Below are 13,562 nucleotides of genomic sequence, written 5' to 3' on the forward strand. Positions count from 1 at the left end.
CAAGTTCCAGACCAGGCCCCTCAGCCCACGCTCCCCTCATCTTCGAGTGCCCAGTGGATCAGGAAGGGGCTGGCACCCCGAGCGACAAAGCAGAGCATCCAGCCTTTGCCGTTTAAGCCAGACACTCGACAGCAAGCTGCCCAATGTCACCAATCACCGAGGGCGCCTCCCCGGCCTTCCAAAATAATAATTAAAAAAATAAATAAAATAAAACGAGACAAAATAAGATAAAGTAACATAAAATATCAGGCCTGCCTGCGTCCCCCCTGTGTCTGGGCTCTGCCGTGGGGTGCCAGTTTGGACAGGTGCCTCTCCAGGTCTCTCCAGGGCTTTGCACAAACTTCTGGTTCTGCTCTTAGCCTGGGGTGGGGGGGGGTTGCTTTCCTGTCGACCTTTGGCCCAGGGCATGCTTCTCAGTGCCATCTATGTCTCAGCAGACGCCCGGTGGGGTCAGGACGATGTGGCCCGTTTTTTCCAGGATAATCTTCCAGGGCGCCTCTGGAAGGTAGGAGGGATTCCTAAGCGAGTTGGGGTGTCTCCCTCTCAGAGGCTCTGAGCCGAGGGAGAAACCGAAGATCAGTTCCACACCGGCCTGTCTTACCTGATTTGCATCCAGGAACGCCACACGGTTTATTTACGGAAGCCTCAGCCTCCAAGGCGGAGGGGACCGTGCCTGTCATGAGCTGGGTGCGTTGGTGTGGAGGGGCCGGAAGATTCTCAAGGTCGCAGAGGCGTGCGAGCAAAGGTCCGGAACAAGATGTCCTGGAGAGGAGCCTGGCGGTCTCCTTGGGACAGGACTCACCTCGCCTCATTGAGATGGGGAGCCATGGAAGGGTTTTCAACAGAGGTTTGACCTGATGGGGCTTCGCTGAAGGTCTGGAAGAGTGCCGGGTCGCAACGGAGGCTGGGGCCTGGGTGGGGGTGCCTGTTCATGGGGAAGTGGGAGGGGCTTCACGGGAAGTGGAGGGAGAAGCCTGGGCAAAGAGCAGGTGCCTTGGGGTGGAGGGGGCAAGGGTGACAAACCCCAGGACACCGTCAGAGGGGCCAGAGGGCTCTGAGAGCCGTGGAAAAGGGAGAGGCTCAGCAGGGGGCAGAGGCCAGCGTTAGCAGCTTGTTAAAGACCACGAGGGTGGGAATAGAGGGAATAGACCGTTGGTGGATGCGGGTTCTGATCGGAAGGTGGGTGTGTAACAGTTGTCTTACACGTTCTAGTCTACGGTGGGCTCACTCACTTACTTGGTGACTGGTGTGTGTGTGCTCTACTGAGTATTCAGAATAAAAGTGTTTGCACAGAAGATAAGTCCATGATGTAGTTGCGTTTATTTAGAAACCCATCATCTATAAGCTTCAAGAGACGTAAACTCTTGCCTGGCTTTGTCGCTCACTGACTCCGGGAGGGAGTCGGCGGGCTTGCCTGGACATCAGTTTACCCATTTGTAGAACGAGGGTGTTGGACTCCCTACGTCCACATCCTTCCAATTCTCACGAACGACCACAACAGCGAGCACGACAGACGCAAGTACAGTGGTTTGTTGTATCTAAGCAAGTTCCCGTTGGCTGATGATACCCCCGACTTCCTTCCTTTGTGAGCTGAATGGATCCCTTCCCGTTCCCTCTCGATCTCTGCGAGCGACAGGGTGGATGGAACGCGTATTAGAGTAGAAAAAAAAAATCACACAAAACCATGTGACGGTGTGATGTCTTCAGGACGGCTCGGTGTCGCTGCCGTAGTTGAGAAGAATCGGCTATGAGGTCTGAGGCACTTCAGATGGAGATCTCCTGGGGACGCGGGGCTCCCGGGCCCGGTGCGCGTCCCTTTCACATGGCTGTCTCCGTTTCCTCCCCCTCTGCTGGCTTTGCCTGCTCCGCAGCGGCTGGCCTGGCCGCCGCCTTGGCCTCCAGATACTCCACGGTCCCGTAGGCCAGCATGGCCAGACTCAGGACCCCCAGCAGGATGTAGAGTTTGACGCTGACACACAAAAATGTGCTGTATCCAAAGGCGATGACGCAGCCTAGCGATTCCCACAGGCGGTAGTTCGCAAAGGCCGCCTCCTTGTTCTTCTCAAACAGAACGCCGTAAAGAGCTGTGGGGGAGACACGGGCATGAACACGTTGCTTCAAAACCTCAGACGATTGCTTTCAACCATTGCTGAAAACGGTGGCTTTCCTGCTGCCCAATTTTCTCAACAAAATCAGGAATTTTCGCTTCGTACCAAAACTGGAATTATTTCACGACGGGAACTTTGCCAAGTCCGGCGACACATCGTTGGCAGTGAGGAAGCATCGTGCGTAAAGGAAACACAGAATTCACGCGACACTAGCGCTGGTGGGGACTCGGGCCAAGCCGTCACTTGGCGGGGGACCACGTGGGAAAGGAAAAGGTGAGCTTGGAGGCCTGACCTGTGTGCCACACGAGGCGCGACCACTCCCTGGGGTCCCAAGCAAAGACGAACGCAAGCAATCCTAACCCCAGGACCTCAGAATGCGACTGTGTGTGGAGACAGAGCCTTAAAAGAGGCGATGGAGGTAGATGAGTTCGTTAGGGAGGCCCCCCCCCCACCCGTCCCACATGACTAGTGTCCTTATAAGAAGAGGGAGTCAGGACACAGACGTGCACAAAGGGACGATCGTGTGTGGACACAGGGAGGAGACAGCCGTCCGCAGGCCAAGGAGAGGGGCCTCCGCAGAGCCAGCCTGTCCACACCCGGACCTGGAGGACTGTGGGAAACAGCCTCGCGTGTTGCCGAACCCCCCACCCACCGTAGTCTGTTGGCGGCCCGAGCAGCCTGCTGCAACCTGATACATGCTTCTGGGTGGAAGTAAACGATTTTTGTTTCCAGTTTGCAGGGGTGCTAAGACGTGTGGTGCTCCTGGCTGAGGACTGGAAGCATCCCCACCTCCGTGACTTGAGGGAGCTGGCAGACGTGCAGGGAGGCTGACAGTGTTCGGCAGGACGGTGGACCCCCAGGGGTCGTCCCGAGCATCCCGGCTGATGCCCAGCGCCCGCCTGTCCCGCTCTGTCCTCCTGAGCTGCCCCGGCCACCACACCCTCCCCTCTGGCCGGTAGACTTGTCTCTTCGCCAAGGACACCTCTCCTTGGGCACGTTCCACAGAGGCCACACTCCGCTCCTGTCTCCTCGGGCACTTGACCCCATCACTGGAGCCCTTCTCCTGCACCTTCAGCCTGTGCTCTCCCCTCCTTCCCTTCAGCTTAGAAACAAAGCCGGGTCTCTCCCAAAGATCACACAAGCTGGATTCGGGTCCCCTTCACCCCTCCTGCCTCCGTCTACACCGCTGTCCGTCCACACCAACTACACGGCAGTCACAGCACTGAGGTCTGCAAACATGAACAAGGTGCGATGTGTGCTCTCAGGAAGCCCTCGGCCCATTCACTGGACTTGGGCTTGGGTTCCCTCTCCTTGTGGCCCATGTGTCCCGTCTGGACGGTTCCCTGCCTCGTCTCTCGTCAGCTCCAGACCTGTTTCCTCCTCTCTTGTCTTACCTGCTCCGTGTTACCCCACACTGCCGCTACGGCCATCTTTCTACAGTGTAAACGTGTCATATCCCTCCCACACCGGTGCCTTCAGTGGCCCCGCCTGGCTTTGGGGTAGAACAAATATCTCATCAGGGGGGCAGATGCCGCTGTCACCTGGCCTTGTCCCAGCCCAGCACCACCTGTCGCTGTGGAGCGTGCCCCCCGCTCCGGCCCCACTGCCAGGCTTCTATGCCTCGTGCCCTTGCACGTGGCCGGCCAGCGGCGGCACGCCTCTGATTTTTCGGTCAAGTTCCCCACGAGGCCATCCCGCCCAGCGTCCCATCCTCATCACAGTAATTCCAGCGCTCTCAAAGTGTCAGTAAAAGTACTCGTGGAATGGCCAAGTGGACCCGTGGATGGACGGCGACTTCATGAGGCGAGTAGGGAACCAACAGGTAAAACACCGAGCCCACGTCCCGTGGGGTTGCTGCGCCATGTCAGAGACCCAGTGCGCTCGCTCAGAGGATAAATAGTAACACAAGGAAACGGGGGGGGGGGCGATTCCAGGACAAGAGCTGCCTCTTCCTCTTCATTCTGTCTAGTTATTGCCCAGAAGTCCCCCACCCCGGTGGGAGTGGAGGTAACACAGGACATGTAACCAGAGTAGAGAGCATGACAATAAGTAGACCAACGTGTCAAGTGTAGTCCTGTAGCTCGGGCAGGAGGAACGGACTGCCCTCTGCCCCCAGCCTCAGTGGGACCAGACGTGATCTGCGCCTGTTATTCCTGGGGACAGCGGGAGTCTGGGAAGTCGTAGGGACTTTCCTGGGACCGTCCTTCCCTTCCTGCACGGTGGGCAGCTGTGCACGGTGGGAGAGAGAGCACACACGGAACTCTGACACACCTCCCTCCCCCAGCTCCCCTCCTTCCCTTGCCTTTTGCCCTGTTCCCTCTCCCTACATTCTGCAGGGGAGGGATGGAGGGAAGAGAGGCCCTCCAGCACCGCGGGGAAGGTTGGGGGCCAGCAGCAGGGTTTCCTGTGGCCCTGCCTGTGAACATCAACACCCAGAAGGTTTTTCTTGGCATCTGGTTACTCGGCTGTCCACCTATCATGGGAGGGACTCAGGAGGGCAAGGCCACCGGCACGATACAACGTGAGACGCACATTATGAACAGCATACGTGTGTTTGGGACAACAGGAGGCTGTTTGGAAGGCTCAGAGGAGGTGCCCTTGTTGTCCGGGTCTGCGAGGCGTCCATGTTAGTACAAGTTCACCCACAAAGAGAGTCTGATAACAAGACCTGGGAGTTAGCAGCTCCTCAGAGTATTTTGAAGATTTCTCGTCTTCCTATGGATGGTCGACAGATTCAGGAAATGTGCCCCACGTCACTCATCCTTAGGCAAATGCAAATCAAAACCGGGATGAGATATCATCTCACACCTGTCGGAATGACTAAAACCAACAACACAAGAAAGCACAGGTGTTGGCAAGGATGTGGAGAGAAAGGGACCTTTGTGCGCCATTGGTGGGAAAGCAAACTGATGGGGCCACTATGGACAACACTGTGAGGTTCCTCAGAAGTTAAAAATAGGACTACCTTGGGGCGCCTGAGTGGCTCAGTGGGTTAAACGTCCGACTCTTGGTTTCAACTCAGGTTACGATCTCACGGTTCATGATATCAAGCCCCAACGTCGGGCTCTGTGCTGGTAGCACAGAGCCTGCTCGGGATTCTCTCTCTCCCTCTCTCTCTCTGCCCCTTCCCCGCTCGTGCTTTCTCTCCTCCCTCTCTCAAAAATAAGTAAACATTAAAAAAAGATAGAACTACCCCAAGATTTAGCAATTGCACTGCTTGGTATTTACTCAAAGGGTATAAAAATACCGATTCAGAGGGACACAAGCACCCCGACGTTTATGGCAGGATCATGCCCAAGAGCCAGATGACAGAAGCAGTCCAAATGTCCACTGACTGACAAGTGGATAAAGAAGATGTGGCATGTATACAATGGAATATCAGTCCGTCGTAAAAGGACGAAGCCTTGCCATTTACCACGACACGGATGGAACTAGGGTGTATTACGCTAAGCGAGATAAGTCAGTCACAGGAAGACAAATACCATAGGACTTTGCTCGTAGGTGGAATTTGAGAGACAAAACACACAATCATAGGGAAAAAAGAGAGAGGAAAACCGAGAAACAGACTCTCACCTACAGAGAACACACTGATGGTCACCAGAGGGGAGGTGGGGGGTGAGGGGAGTAGGGAGAAAATCCAAGTCTGAGACACCAGGGCTGTGAGTGGCAGGTGTTTCCACGTTCCATGGCCAACAGGTACGGTGGCCCCCTTAGTAGGTACAGTGCCAGAGCAAACACACCCCAATTTCATGAATATTCTAGTGACACGGCCACTCTGACTTTAAGCTGATGTGTTTGTCTGGAGGTTGGCATCTTTAGATTTCAAGATTAAATTTGAGTCTGGCGGGTCCAGGCTGACCGCCTATCAAGGTTCTTCTCATCCTCAGTGACTGATGTGATGAGAAAAGCACTTTATTCTGGAGGCTTCCTCCCCCAGAGCCATAACTCCAGCCTAATCACGGGAAACATCCGATAACCCCAAATGAGAGACAGGCTACCAAATGCCTGACCGGTATTCTTCCGAATTGTCAAGGTCATGAACAACAAGGAAACTTTCACAGATCAGACAAAGGAGATGTGGCAACTCAACGTGATAGGTGCCCTGGATGGGACCCTGGGTGGGGGCCTGGGTGGGGGCCTGGGTGGGGGCCCCGGGTGGGGGCCTGGGTCGGGCCACGGGAGGGACCCTGGATGACTCTGGATGGGACCCTGGGTGGGGGCCCTGGGTGTGGCCTCTGGCTGGGACCCTGGAGCACACAAACTAGAGAAAACCAAATAAAGTCTAAAGTTTAGTTGACTCATGCACCAACATTACTTCCTTAGTTTTGACAAGTGTTACCACGATTTTGTAAGATGTTAGCGTTAGGGGAAACTAAGTCAACGCTATACGGGAACTCTCCAGACTGTCTTTGCAACTTCTCTGTGAGCTCAAATGATTCCAAAATAAAAAGTTTACTTAAAAAGAAAAGGAGCCTTTCTGCCAGCCCCATCCCGCCCCAGGAAGGCGCCGGTGGGTGGGCGCGGGCAGAGGCTGACTCCTGTCCTCACATGAGGCGTGAACGGGTCCTCGGGCCGTCTTGTTTGCTTGGAAAAGACAGGTTAAGTGAACTGGGCACACGAGAGCTCACGTTTTCTGTGTTCATCAACCCAGAATACCCCTTTGGGCGGCCAGCAGGGCGAGGGAGTATTTTTAGCCTAGACGTTCTGAATCTCAAATGCAGCGCACTGGTGTGTGAGGGTTGCTATAGCAACGGCACCTGTCTTTCCTGAACCGTCAGGGCGAATGAACAGATGGGAACAAGTGGCCCAGATCGAAGGTTCTGCGGGAGCCTCTGGAGCCCCAGGGGATGTCCAGCGTCGGGCTGCAGAGCCCCACTCCCGGAGGGAGGCCGGGTGGGCCAGGCATCCGGCTTATTCTGCGTCAGTGTTTGAATCGGGAAGCGACCGTGAGAACACGGAACTGCATGCTGCCCCACGGATCGGGAAAGGACGGGCTCGCCTCACGTATTGTCTCAAACGAGAGACACACGTCCAGGGACAAGATGAGAAACCCAACTCGCTCTTTCAAAACACAAGAGAGAGCTGCTCTCGGCGGGGGCCGTGGCGGCAAAAGCTGACCAAATTTGCAGCCTTCACACACACAAAGACCGCGGGGACGCTCCGTGCTGCCCGGCCGTGAGTTCTAGGCCAGCCCGGCGGAGTCAGCCTGCAGGGGACTCGGGGAGTAAACCATCGCTCCCCGCTGAGGCCACCGCGAGCTCAGACTCCAAAAGAAAGTCTTAAATCATGAAAAGAACAATTTTCCCCCGCAACCAGTCTCTCCTTGAAAAAAAAAAAAGTTTGTGCCTGTGCAAGAAGACGGAAATAGCTCATTTTAACTCAAGGCAGTCCTTCCGCTCACCCGCGAGACCTCGCCTGACGTGGTCTGCACAACCTGGACGAGGCCCGGCCTCGGTCTCCCGCGTCCGAGGTGGGGAAATGAAGGTGAGGGCCGCGATTCCTGTGTCTCGGGGGGAAAGAAAGCCAAGCATTTTTGCCGCAGTCGCCTGAAACAGCTGGAGGCTTACCGTAAGGAGTGTCACACGTCATGCGGCCCCTTCCCCGGTCCCTCGCCTGACCTTTAACGTGCAGACGCGAAGAAAGTCCCGAGGGGTCAGAGACGCCCGCAAGCTGGCAGTAACACGCCCGCGGTCGCCCACCCCTGCGTGCGGGTTCGCTGGGTGACGTGACCTGTCCCCGGTTTGCAACTAACGCCAGCGTCTGGCGTCCTTCCTCCACCGGCGCTATGGGGACAGTAGACAGGCCGTGAAGCCCGAAGCCCTTAAACGCAGCAGGGTCCGCTCTGTCCGAAGACGTTTTCCAGCTGTCCTGGGAGCTGACAAGCACACAGGTCGTAAGGAAGGGGCCACCGCGGGGTCCGGAGGCCGTGAGGGCCGAGGTCGTGGCCGCAGGGGCAGCAGCCGGCCTCCCGCCCTCGAGGAGCCGGGGGATGGGCCCGACCGAATTTCTACCCCCTGCTGTTTCCCAGGTCAGGGCTGGGTGGTCGCATCTCTAGGGGAAGCGGCTCTCTTCCTGGCCCGTCCTGGGCCCCTGACACCCCCTCCCCATCCCAGGCTGTAGATGGGTCTGTGGGAGACTCGCCTGTCATTTTCACCCACTCCCCAAATCTAAGCCCGCGGTCACGTGGCTTCCACCCCTGCCGCCCACGCCCCTGCTTCCCGCTCCCGTCCCGGCGGTGCCTCCCAGGCCCCTCGGCTCTGGCTCATCCCATCACGGCCGACAGCTGACACGGGAGCCCCCCTGACGCCCCAATCGCTCGGCTCCGGCTGACTCCCACATCAGGCCTCCCTGGGGGCTGGCCGAGCCCCCTGCTCAGACCTCCACGGGGCCTCCCTGGCCACCTGCTGGGCTCCAGCCACTCACTGTGCAGCCGGACCCGCCCCCGCTGCCCTTGTCACCTGCAAGGTGACCTTCGCTTCCCTCCCACGGGGGGTCCTCCTGCTCAGCGGGAGTGAGACCCTCCGTGCACAGCCTCCCGCCCGGAAGCCTTAACGACCAACGGCCCAGCGCGGCGCGCCCCTGAAGTCAGGGCCAGGCCCTTGGACCCCTGTGCCACGATGGTCCCTTCCTCTGCTGTGTGTCTTTCACCGCCCATCCCCGCGGGGCCTCGCATCCTACAGACACCCATCACCCTCAGCCCGACCTCTGGTGGCCTCTGTCTCAGGCTGCACCCTGTGTGACCTGGCAAGTGCCGTGTCACTGCCTCCTGGCCTGTGTGTGTGGGTGGCCAAGCCTCGGGGTCACCAGCTGGCTCTGCACTCGCTCCCGGCCGACCCCAGAGATGGTCTAAAGGAACGGCCGGGGCTCTGGGCGGCAGCTCCAGGCCTGGGCCCCAGTCCTAACTCTGCCCTCGGGGCCCGGCCCTTGCATGTGACCTTGCCTCTCTGCTTTGCCCCCCGGCTCCCCGAGTGTGGGTGACAGTGAGCCTGCCCGTGGACTCTGTCCCTGAGTGCCTTCCCAGCATCTAGCATGCAGTATAGCTCACTAATGCGGCCTGTCCCGGCTGTCCCCGCTGTCCCTGCTGTCCCCCACTGTCCCCGCTGTCCCTGCCGTCCCCTGCTGTCCCCCGCTGTCCCTCACTGTCCCCTGTGGTCCCCACTGTCCCCGTTGTCTCTGCTGTTCCCTGCTGTCCCCCACTGTCCCCGCTGTCCCCGTTGTCCCCACTGTCCCCTGCTGTCCTCGCTGTCCCCCACTGTCCCTGCTGTCCCCCACTGTCCCCTCTTGTCTCTGCTGTCCCCTGCTGTCCTCGCTGTCCCCCACTGTCCCCGCTGTCCCCATTGTCCCTGCTGTTCCCGCTGTCCCTTGCTGTCCACTGCTGTGCCTGCTGTCCCCCACTATCCCCTGCTGTCCCTGCTGTCCCCCACTGTCCCTGCTGTCCCCCACTGTCCCTGCTGCCCCCCACTGTCCCCGCTGTCCCCGTTGTCCCTGTTGTCCCCTGCTGTCCCCACTGTCCCTGGCCAGCTCTCTGTGAGAACTCTGCTAACTCCTCTCCCTGGGGTGACAAGTCCTCCTGTGGATCTTTATTCCGACTTCCTTCCTGTGGTCCCCAAAGGACGGCTGTCCTCCTCGGAGCCAGGGGGACACCTCTGTGCTCCTGTCCCCCTGTTCCTCGTCCTCATGCCCTCATTCAGCCGCCTTCCCCTCTGCTGGCCCTTCCCTCACTCTTCCCCTGGCTCGGATCTAGACGCATCCTCGTGAGTGTGGACCTTACACAGAAGCACCTCTCAGTGCTGAGAGCCCCCACCCGCATCCTCTCTGTGTCTCTGCCCCCCCTCCCCCCGTGTGTCTGCCCTTCCCCCCCATCCTGGGACGCTGCTCCCGAGGCCACAGGCCCTGCCCGCCCGCTGGCCCAGCGGCTCCCGCACGCTGTGCATTCTGTCCGGAAGCTTGGCCTCCTCACCTTCCCTCCCCTCCTGCTCTGTGCAGCCACGGCCGCCTCCTCCGTGCAGCTCTGTGCTGTCTTTCCCGAGTTAACACCGCAGACGTCCGTCCCTCCGTAATCTGACGGGGCCGGCCTCGTCCTTCCCGGGGTGAGCGCTTTCGGCTGAGCGAAGCCTCCCAAGCTCCCCCGGCCTCCCCCGGCCTCCCCCTGCCTCCCGAGCTCCCCCGGCCTCCCCCATCCCCCTGACCCCCCCGGCCTCCCCCTGCCTCTCAAGCTCCCCACCCCGCTGACACCGCAGCTCTATCTGGGGACAATCAGCCGGGGCCTGGCTCAGGCGTGACCTCCAGATGCAGCCCCCACTGACCGCCTCTCCACCCCCAACTCAGTTCTCCTAGAAAGCCGAACCCGCAGTCCCAGTGCCCTTGCTTGGATGCTGTCACGGTAACCTGCCAGCTCGTCCACCGCGGGGATCACACAGCCATCTCCCCATCTGGACCGAGGCCGCCTTGAAGGCCTCTCCAGCCTCCTGGGCCTGGCGCCGGGCACGCTCCTCAAGCAGAAAGCCGGGGAGGGACGACCGTTCTTAGAAGGGAAGGGAGCTGTACCCTTGGGTGATTCTCGTCTTTTGCACCTCGGGTCTGAACCGACGCTCAGAGACAGTCCCTCAAGTCCACGGAAAGAACCTGGAGCGGGCCTCCCACTACCCCCCCGCCGGGCACGTCATCTCCCCAGGTGGCCCTGGCCGCGGGGTCCTCTGCCACCGCCCGCCCCCCACGGCCGGGCCAGGCGGGACACGCGGGGGCGCTCACCGTTGTTCTGCGTCTGCCAGACGGCGTCGGACACGCCCCAGAGGCCAGAAAACACAAAGAACACGGCCAGCTGGCGGGGGTGAGGCTCCCACAGCAGGAGGGCGATTATGCAGCACAGGTGGGTGACCGCACCTGAGGATGCAGAGGGGAAACCGCCGGAAGTGAGGGCTCCGAGTGGTTTCGGAGTCTCCGTTTGCCGCACTGTGTAAACGTTTCCTGGGAATGCCCCAAACCCACGTCCTCGCGTGGATTCTGACACCGGCCGGGCCCTCCAGAGTCCAACTGCCACGTGCCCAGCAGGGTGACCCCTCTGCTCACCGCAGGCCTCCCCTGCGTCAGGCACCGTGCGGGGGGTGTGCCCTGCGCCTGGCAGGGGGGTCTCTGTGCCCCGGCCGAGGAGACCCCGAAGTGAGGAAGGAGCCGCTCCCTGAGTGGTGGTGGCCTGGGGACGGCACCGCCCTCCCGAGCGGGCAGGGGTGAGAACGGAGGGGCGGCCGGAGCTCCCAGGCTCACTCCTCTTGGCTTTACCCCAGCGGGCCCTGAGTTCTGGGCCACGGTCTGTGCACACGCCCTGCGGCGTCTGTCTCGACGAGGCGGTGAGAGATGCCTCGTGACGATCCAGAAACTGCTGTCGCATTGAAGACGGGTGCATCCGCGCTGGCTGTGTGGCCTGGGGTGAGTCACCACACTTCTCTGTTCCTGCGTTTCCTCATCTGCAGAGTGGGCAGTGCCCCCCCCACCCCCCACGGGGCGATTGCAAGGATGACCTGGGAACCTATGCGGGTTACTCCCACCAGGAGCTGACAAACATTTACTGTTTCCCCTTCTCGCTGTGTCCCCGCTGCCCCAGACGCTTCAGACCCTAACTGGGTGGCCAGGTGACCGTTGACGCCCATAGTTCTCGCTATTCGCGCCGACCGCTGTGGGTTTCCTCTTTCCTCCCTTCCCAAGAGGGACAGAGGCGGATGTGTCTTTGTGCACCGTGTGAGGACGGGTCGCCTCCTTCAGGGAGCCTCCCTGTGGTGCCCCTGCACCATCGCGGAGCGGAACGCGCCCTTCACTCCGCCGGCCACCATTCCCGCCCGCGTCTGGGAAGCGTGTCCACGTACCTAGCGCGTAGAGGGCGGCTCTGCCCGTCTTCTGGGAGAGCCTTCCGTACAGCACAGAGCACAGCGAGTTGGTGGCCGAGAAGCAGATCATCACGTAACCAACAAACCGGATCCCCAGGGCGCAGGTGACGTAGGACTGTAGGACGAAGCACAGGGGACGTGAGCGGGCGGCTCGCGGGGGTTACAGCGGGACCGGCCTGGAGCCTCGTGCTCGAGTTGGGTAGGAAGTAACAAGGACACACATCTGGACGGGGCTCCCCCCACGCAGCCTTTGCCTCACGTTGTGTGTTCTCACGGACCATGGAGGCGCTACTTTGGGCCCCTCCTCGCGGATTCGGTCGTTTCCTCCTCTGCACGACAGTTGGAGGAAGGCGTGGGGAGCCGTGAACGGGCAGAGCCCCCGGCATTCTTGGGGTGGCGAAGCCGCTCTGTGCCACCCTAGTGTCTTACCCACGTGTCCTTGCGTGTCTGCCCCAACCCACGGCGTCCAGCGCCAGGACGGCCCCCGACGGGGCGGTGACGGGATGTCATTGTTGGCTCTGGCGCAGGATGTGGATGATGGGGAGGCTGCGTGGGGAGGGGGCAGGGGGATTCGGGAGCCTGAACCGCCTGTGGTTTTGCTGTGAACCTACGACAGCCCTGGAGACAAACACCTGATAGAGAAGAAGTGAAGAGAACGGAGAGCATCTCAGCGGAGGCGAGAAGTGCTCCCGCACGAGGCCGTGAGGTCCCAGCGGCCGCGACCCCGGCCCCGGTGCTGCCACCGCCGACGCCCTCACGCCCACACCCACCACTCCGGTCCCCGCGCACAGCCGGGACAGACACACAGACACAGGCTGCTGCCTCGGACGGCAGAGGCGGAGGAAGAAGGCCGGAGGTCAGCGGCAAGGCCCGTGGGAGGGGCCCTGACCAAAGGCCAAGGGACGGTTCCGTCATCTGTGTGGACTCTCTGGACACCACCACCCTCCGTCAGGGCCGTCCCGGGAGCAGGGTGCCAGAGAGGACCCGGGACGCACAAACCCCGCCCGGAACATACGCAGCCTAAAAGATACTGCGGTTTGCCTGGAATTCGGATCTAACCTGGGAGGGGGCTTGTGGCGGGCACGAATTCGGAGAAAATTCTGGATTCCGGACAAGGAAGGGCAATCCTCGGGGAGCACCCTTGGGACTGGCTCCCCAGCCCCTCGGCGCCCCAGCTCCCACCCAGCCCTTTCTGGAAGAGGGGCTCTCCAATGTCCACCGCCCCTGTTTGAGGCAGCCTTTCTGTGGCCCCGGGAGGCTCCCCCGGACCCGACGCCACGTGGGCAGGGAGCTAGAGAGACAGCAGCTTGGTGAGCGTGCCACGAGGGAGCGAGCTGGATGGTGGCCGAGCCTTCCCGCTGGGCCCGCCCCAGGGCACGGGCCTCCCTCTGCTGGCCTGCCCCACGGAGGCCTGCCCTGCGCACAGAAGGGGGCGGGCAGTGCGTGGGTCAGGCCTCTAGGGCAGGACGGGGTGACAGGCCCGAGAGCCACATCCATCTCCGGATTGAGACGCATCATTTGAAAACTGGCCCGAGGGGGACTTCCAGGTGTTATTCGTGGATTTTATGTCTTT

General features: G+C 60.4%; 1 protein-coding gene across 2 annotated transcripts in view; it reads right to left on the minus strand.

Moving 5' to 3' along the window:
- Window positions 1–1,297: 1,297 nt before the first annotated feature.
- The window catches only part of UNC93A (unc-93 homolog A), a 37,755-nt gene continuing 25,490 nt past the window's right edge, over window positions 1,298–13,562 (minus strand). For both annotated transcript variants that reach the window (XM_023254577.2, XM_003986720.6), the window contains exons 7-9: window positions 11,969–12,104; window positions 10,860–10,991; window positions 1,298–2,084 (exon numbers count right to left, since the gene is read on the minus strand). In XM_023254577.2, coding sequence (XP_023110345.2) covers window positions 1,819–2,084; window positions 10,860–10,991; window positions 11,969–12,104 — 534 coding nt within the window. In that variant the 3' untranslated portion in view covers window positions 1,298–1,818. The remainder of the gene's footprint in view (window positions 2,085–10,859; window positions 10,992–11,968; window positions 12,105–13,562) is intronic.

This window comes from Felis catus, chromosome B2 (genome assembly GCF_018350175.1).
Source record: "Felis catus isolate Fca126 chromosome B2, F.catus_Fca126_mat1.0, whole genome shotgun sequence".
Classification (NCBI taxonomy): domain Eukaryota; kingdom Metazoa; phylum Chordata; class Mammalia; order Carnivora; family Felidae; genus Felis; species Felis catus.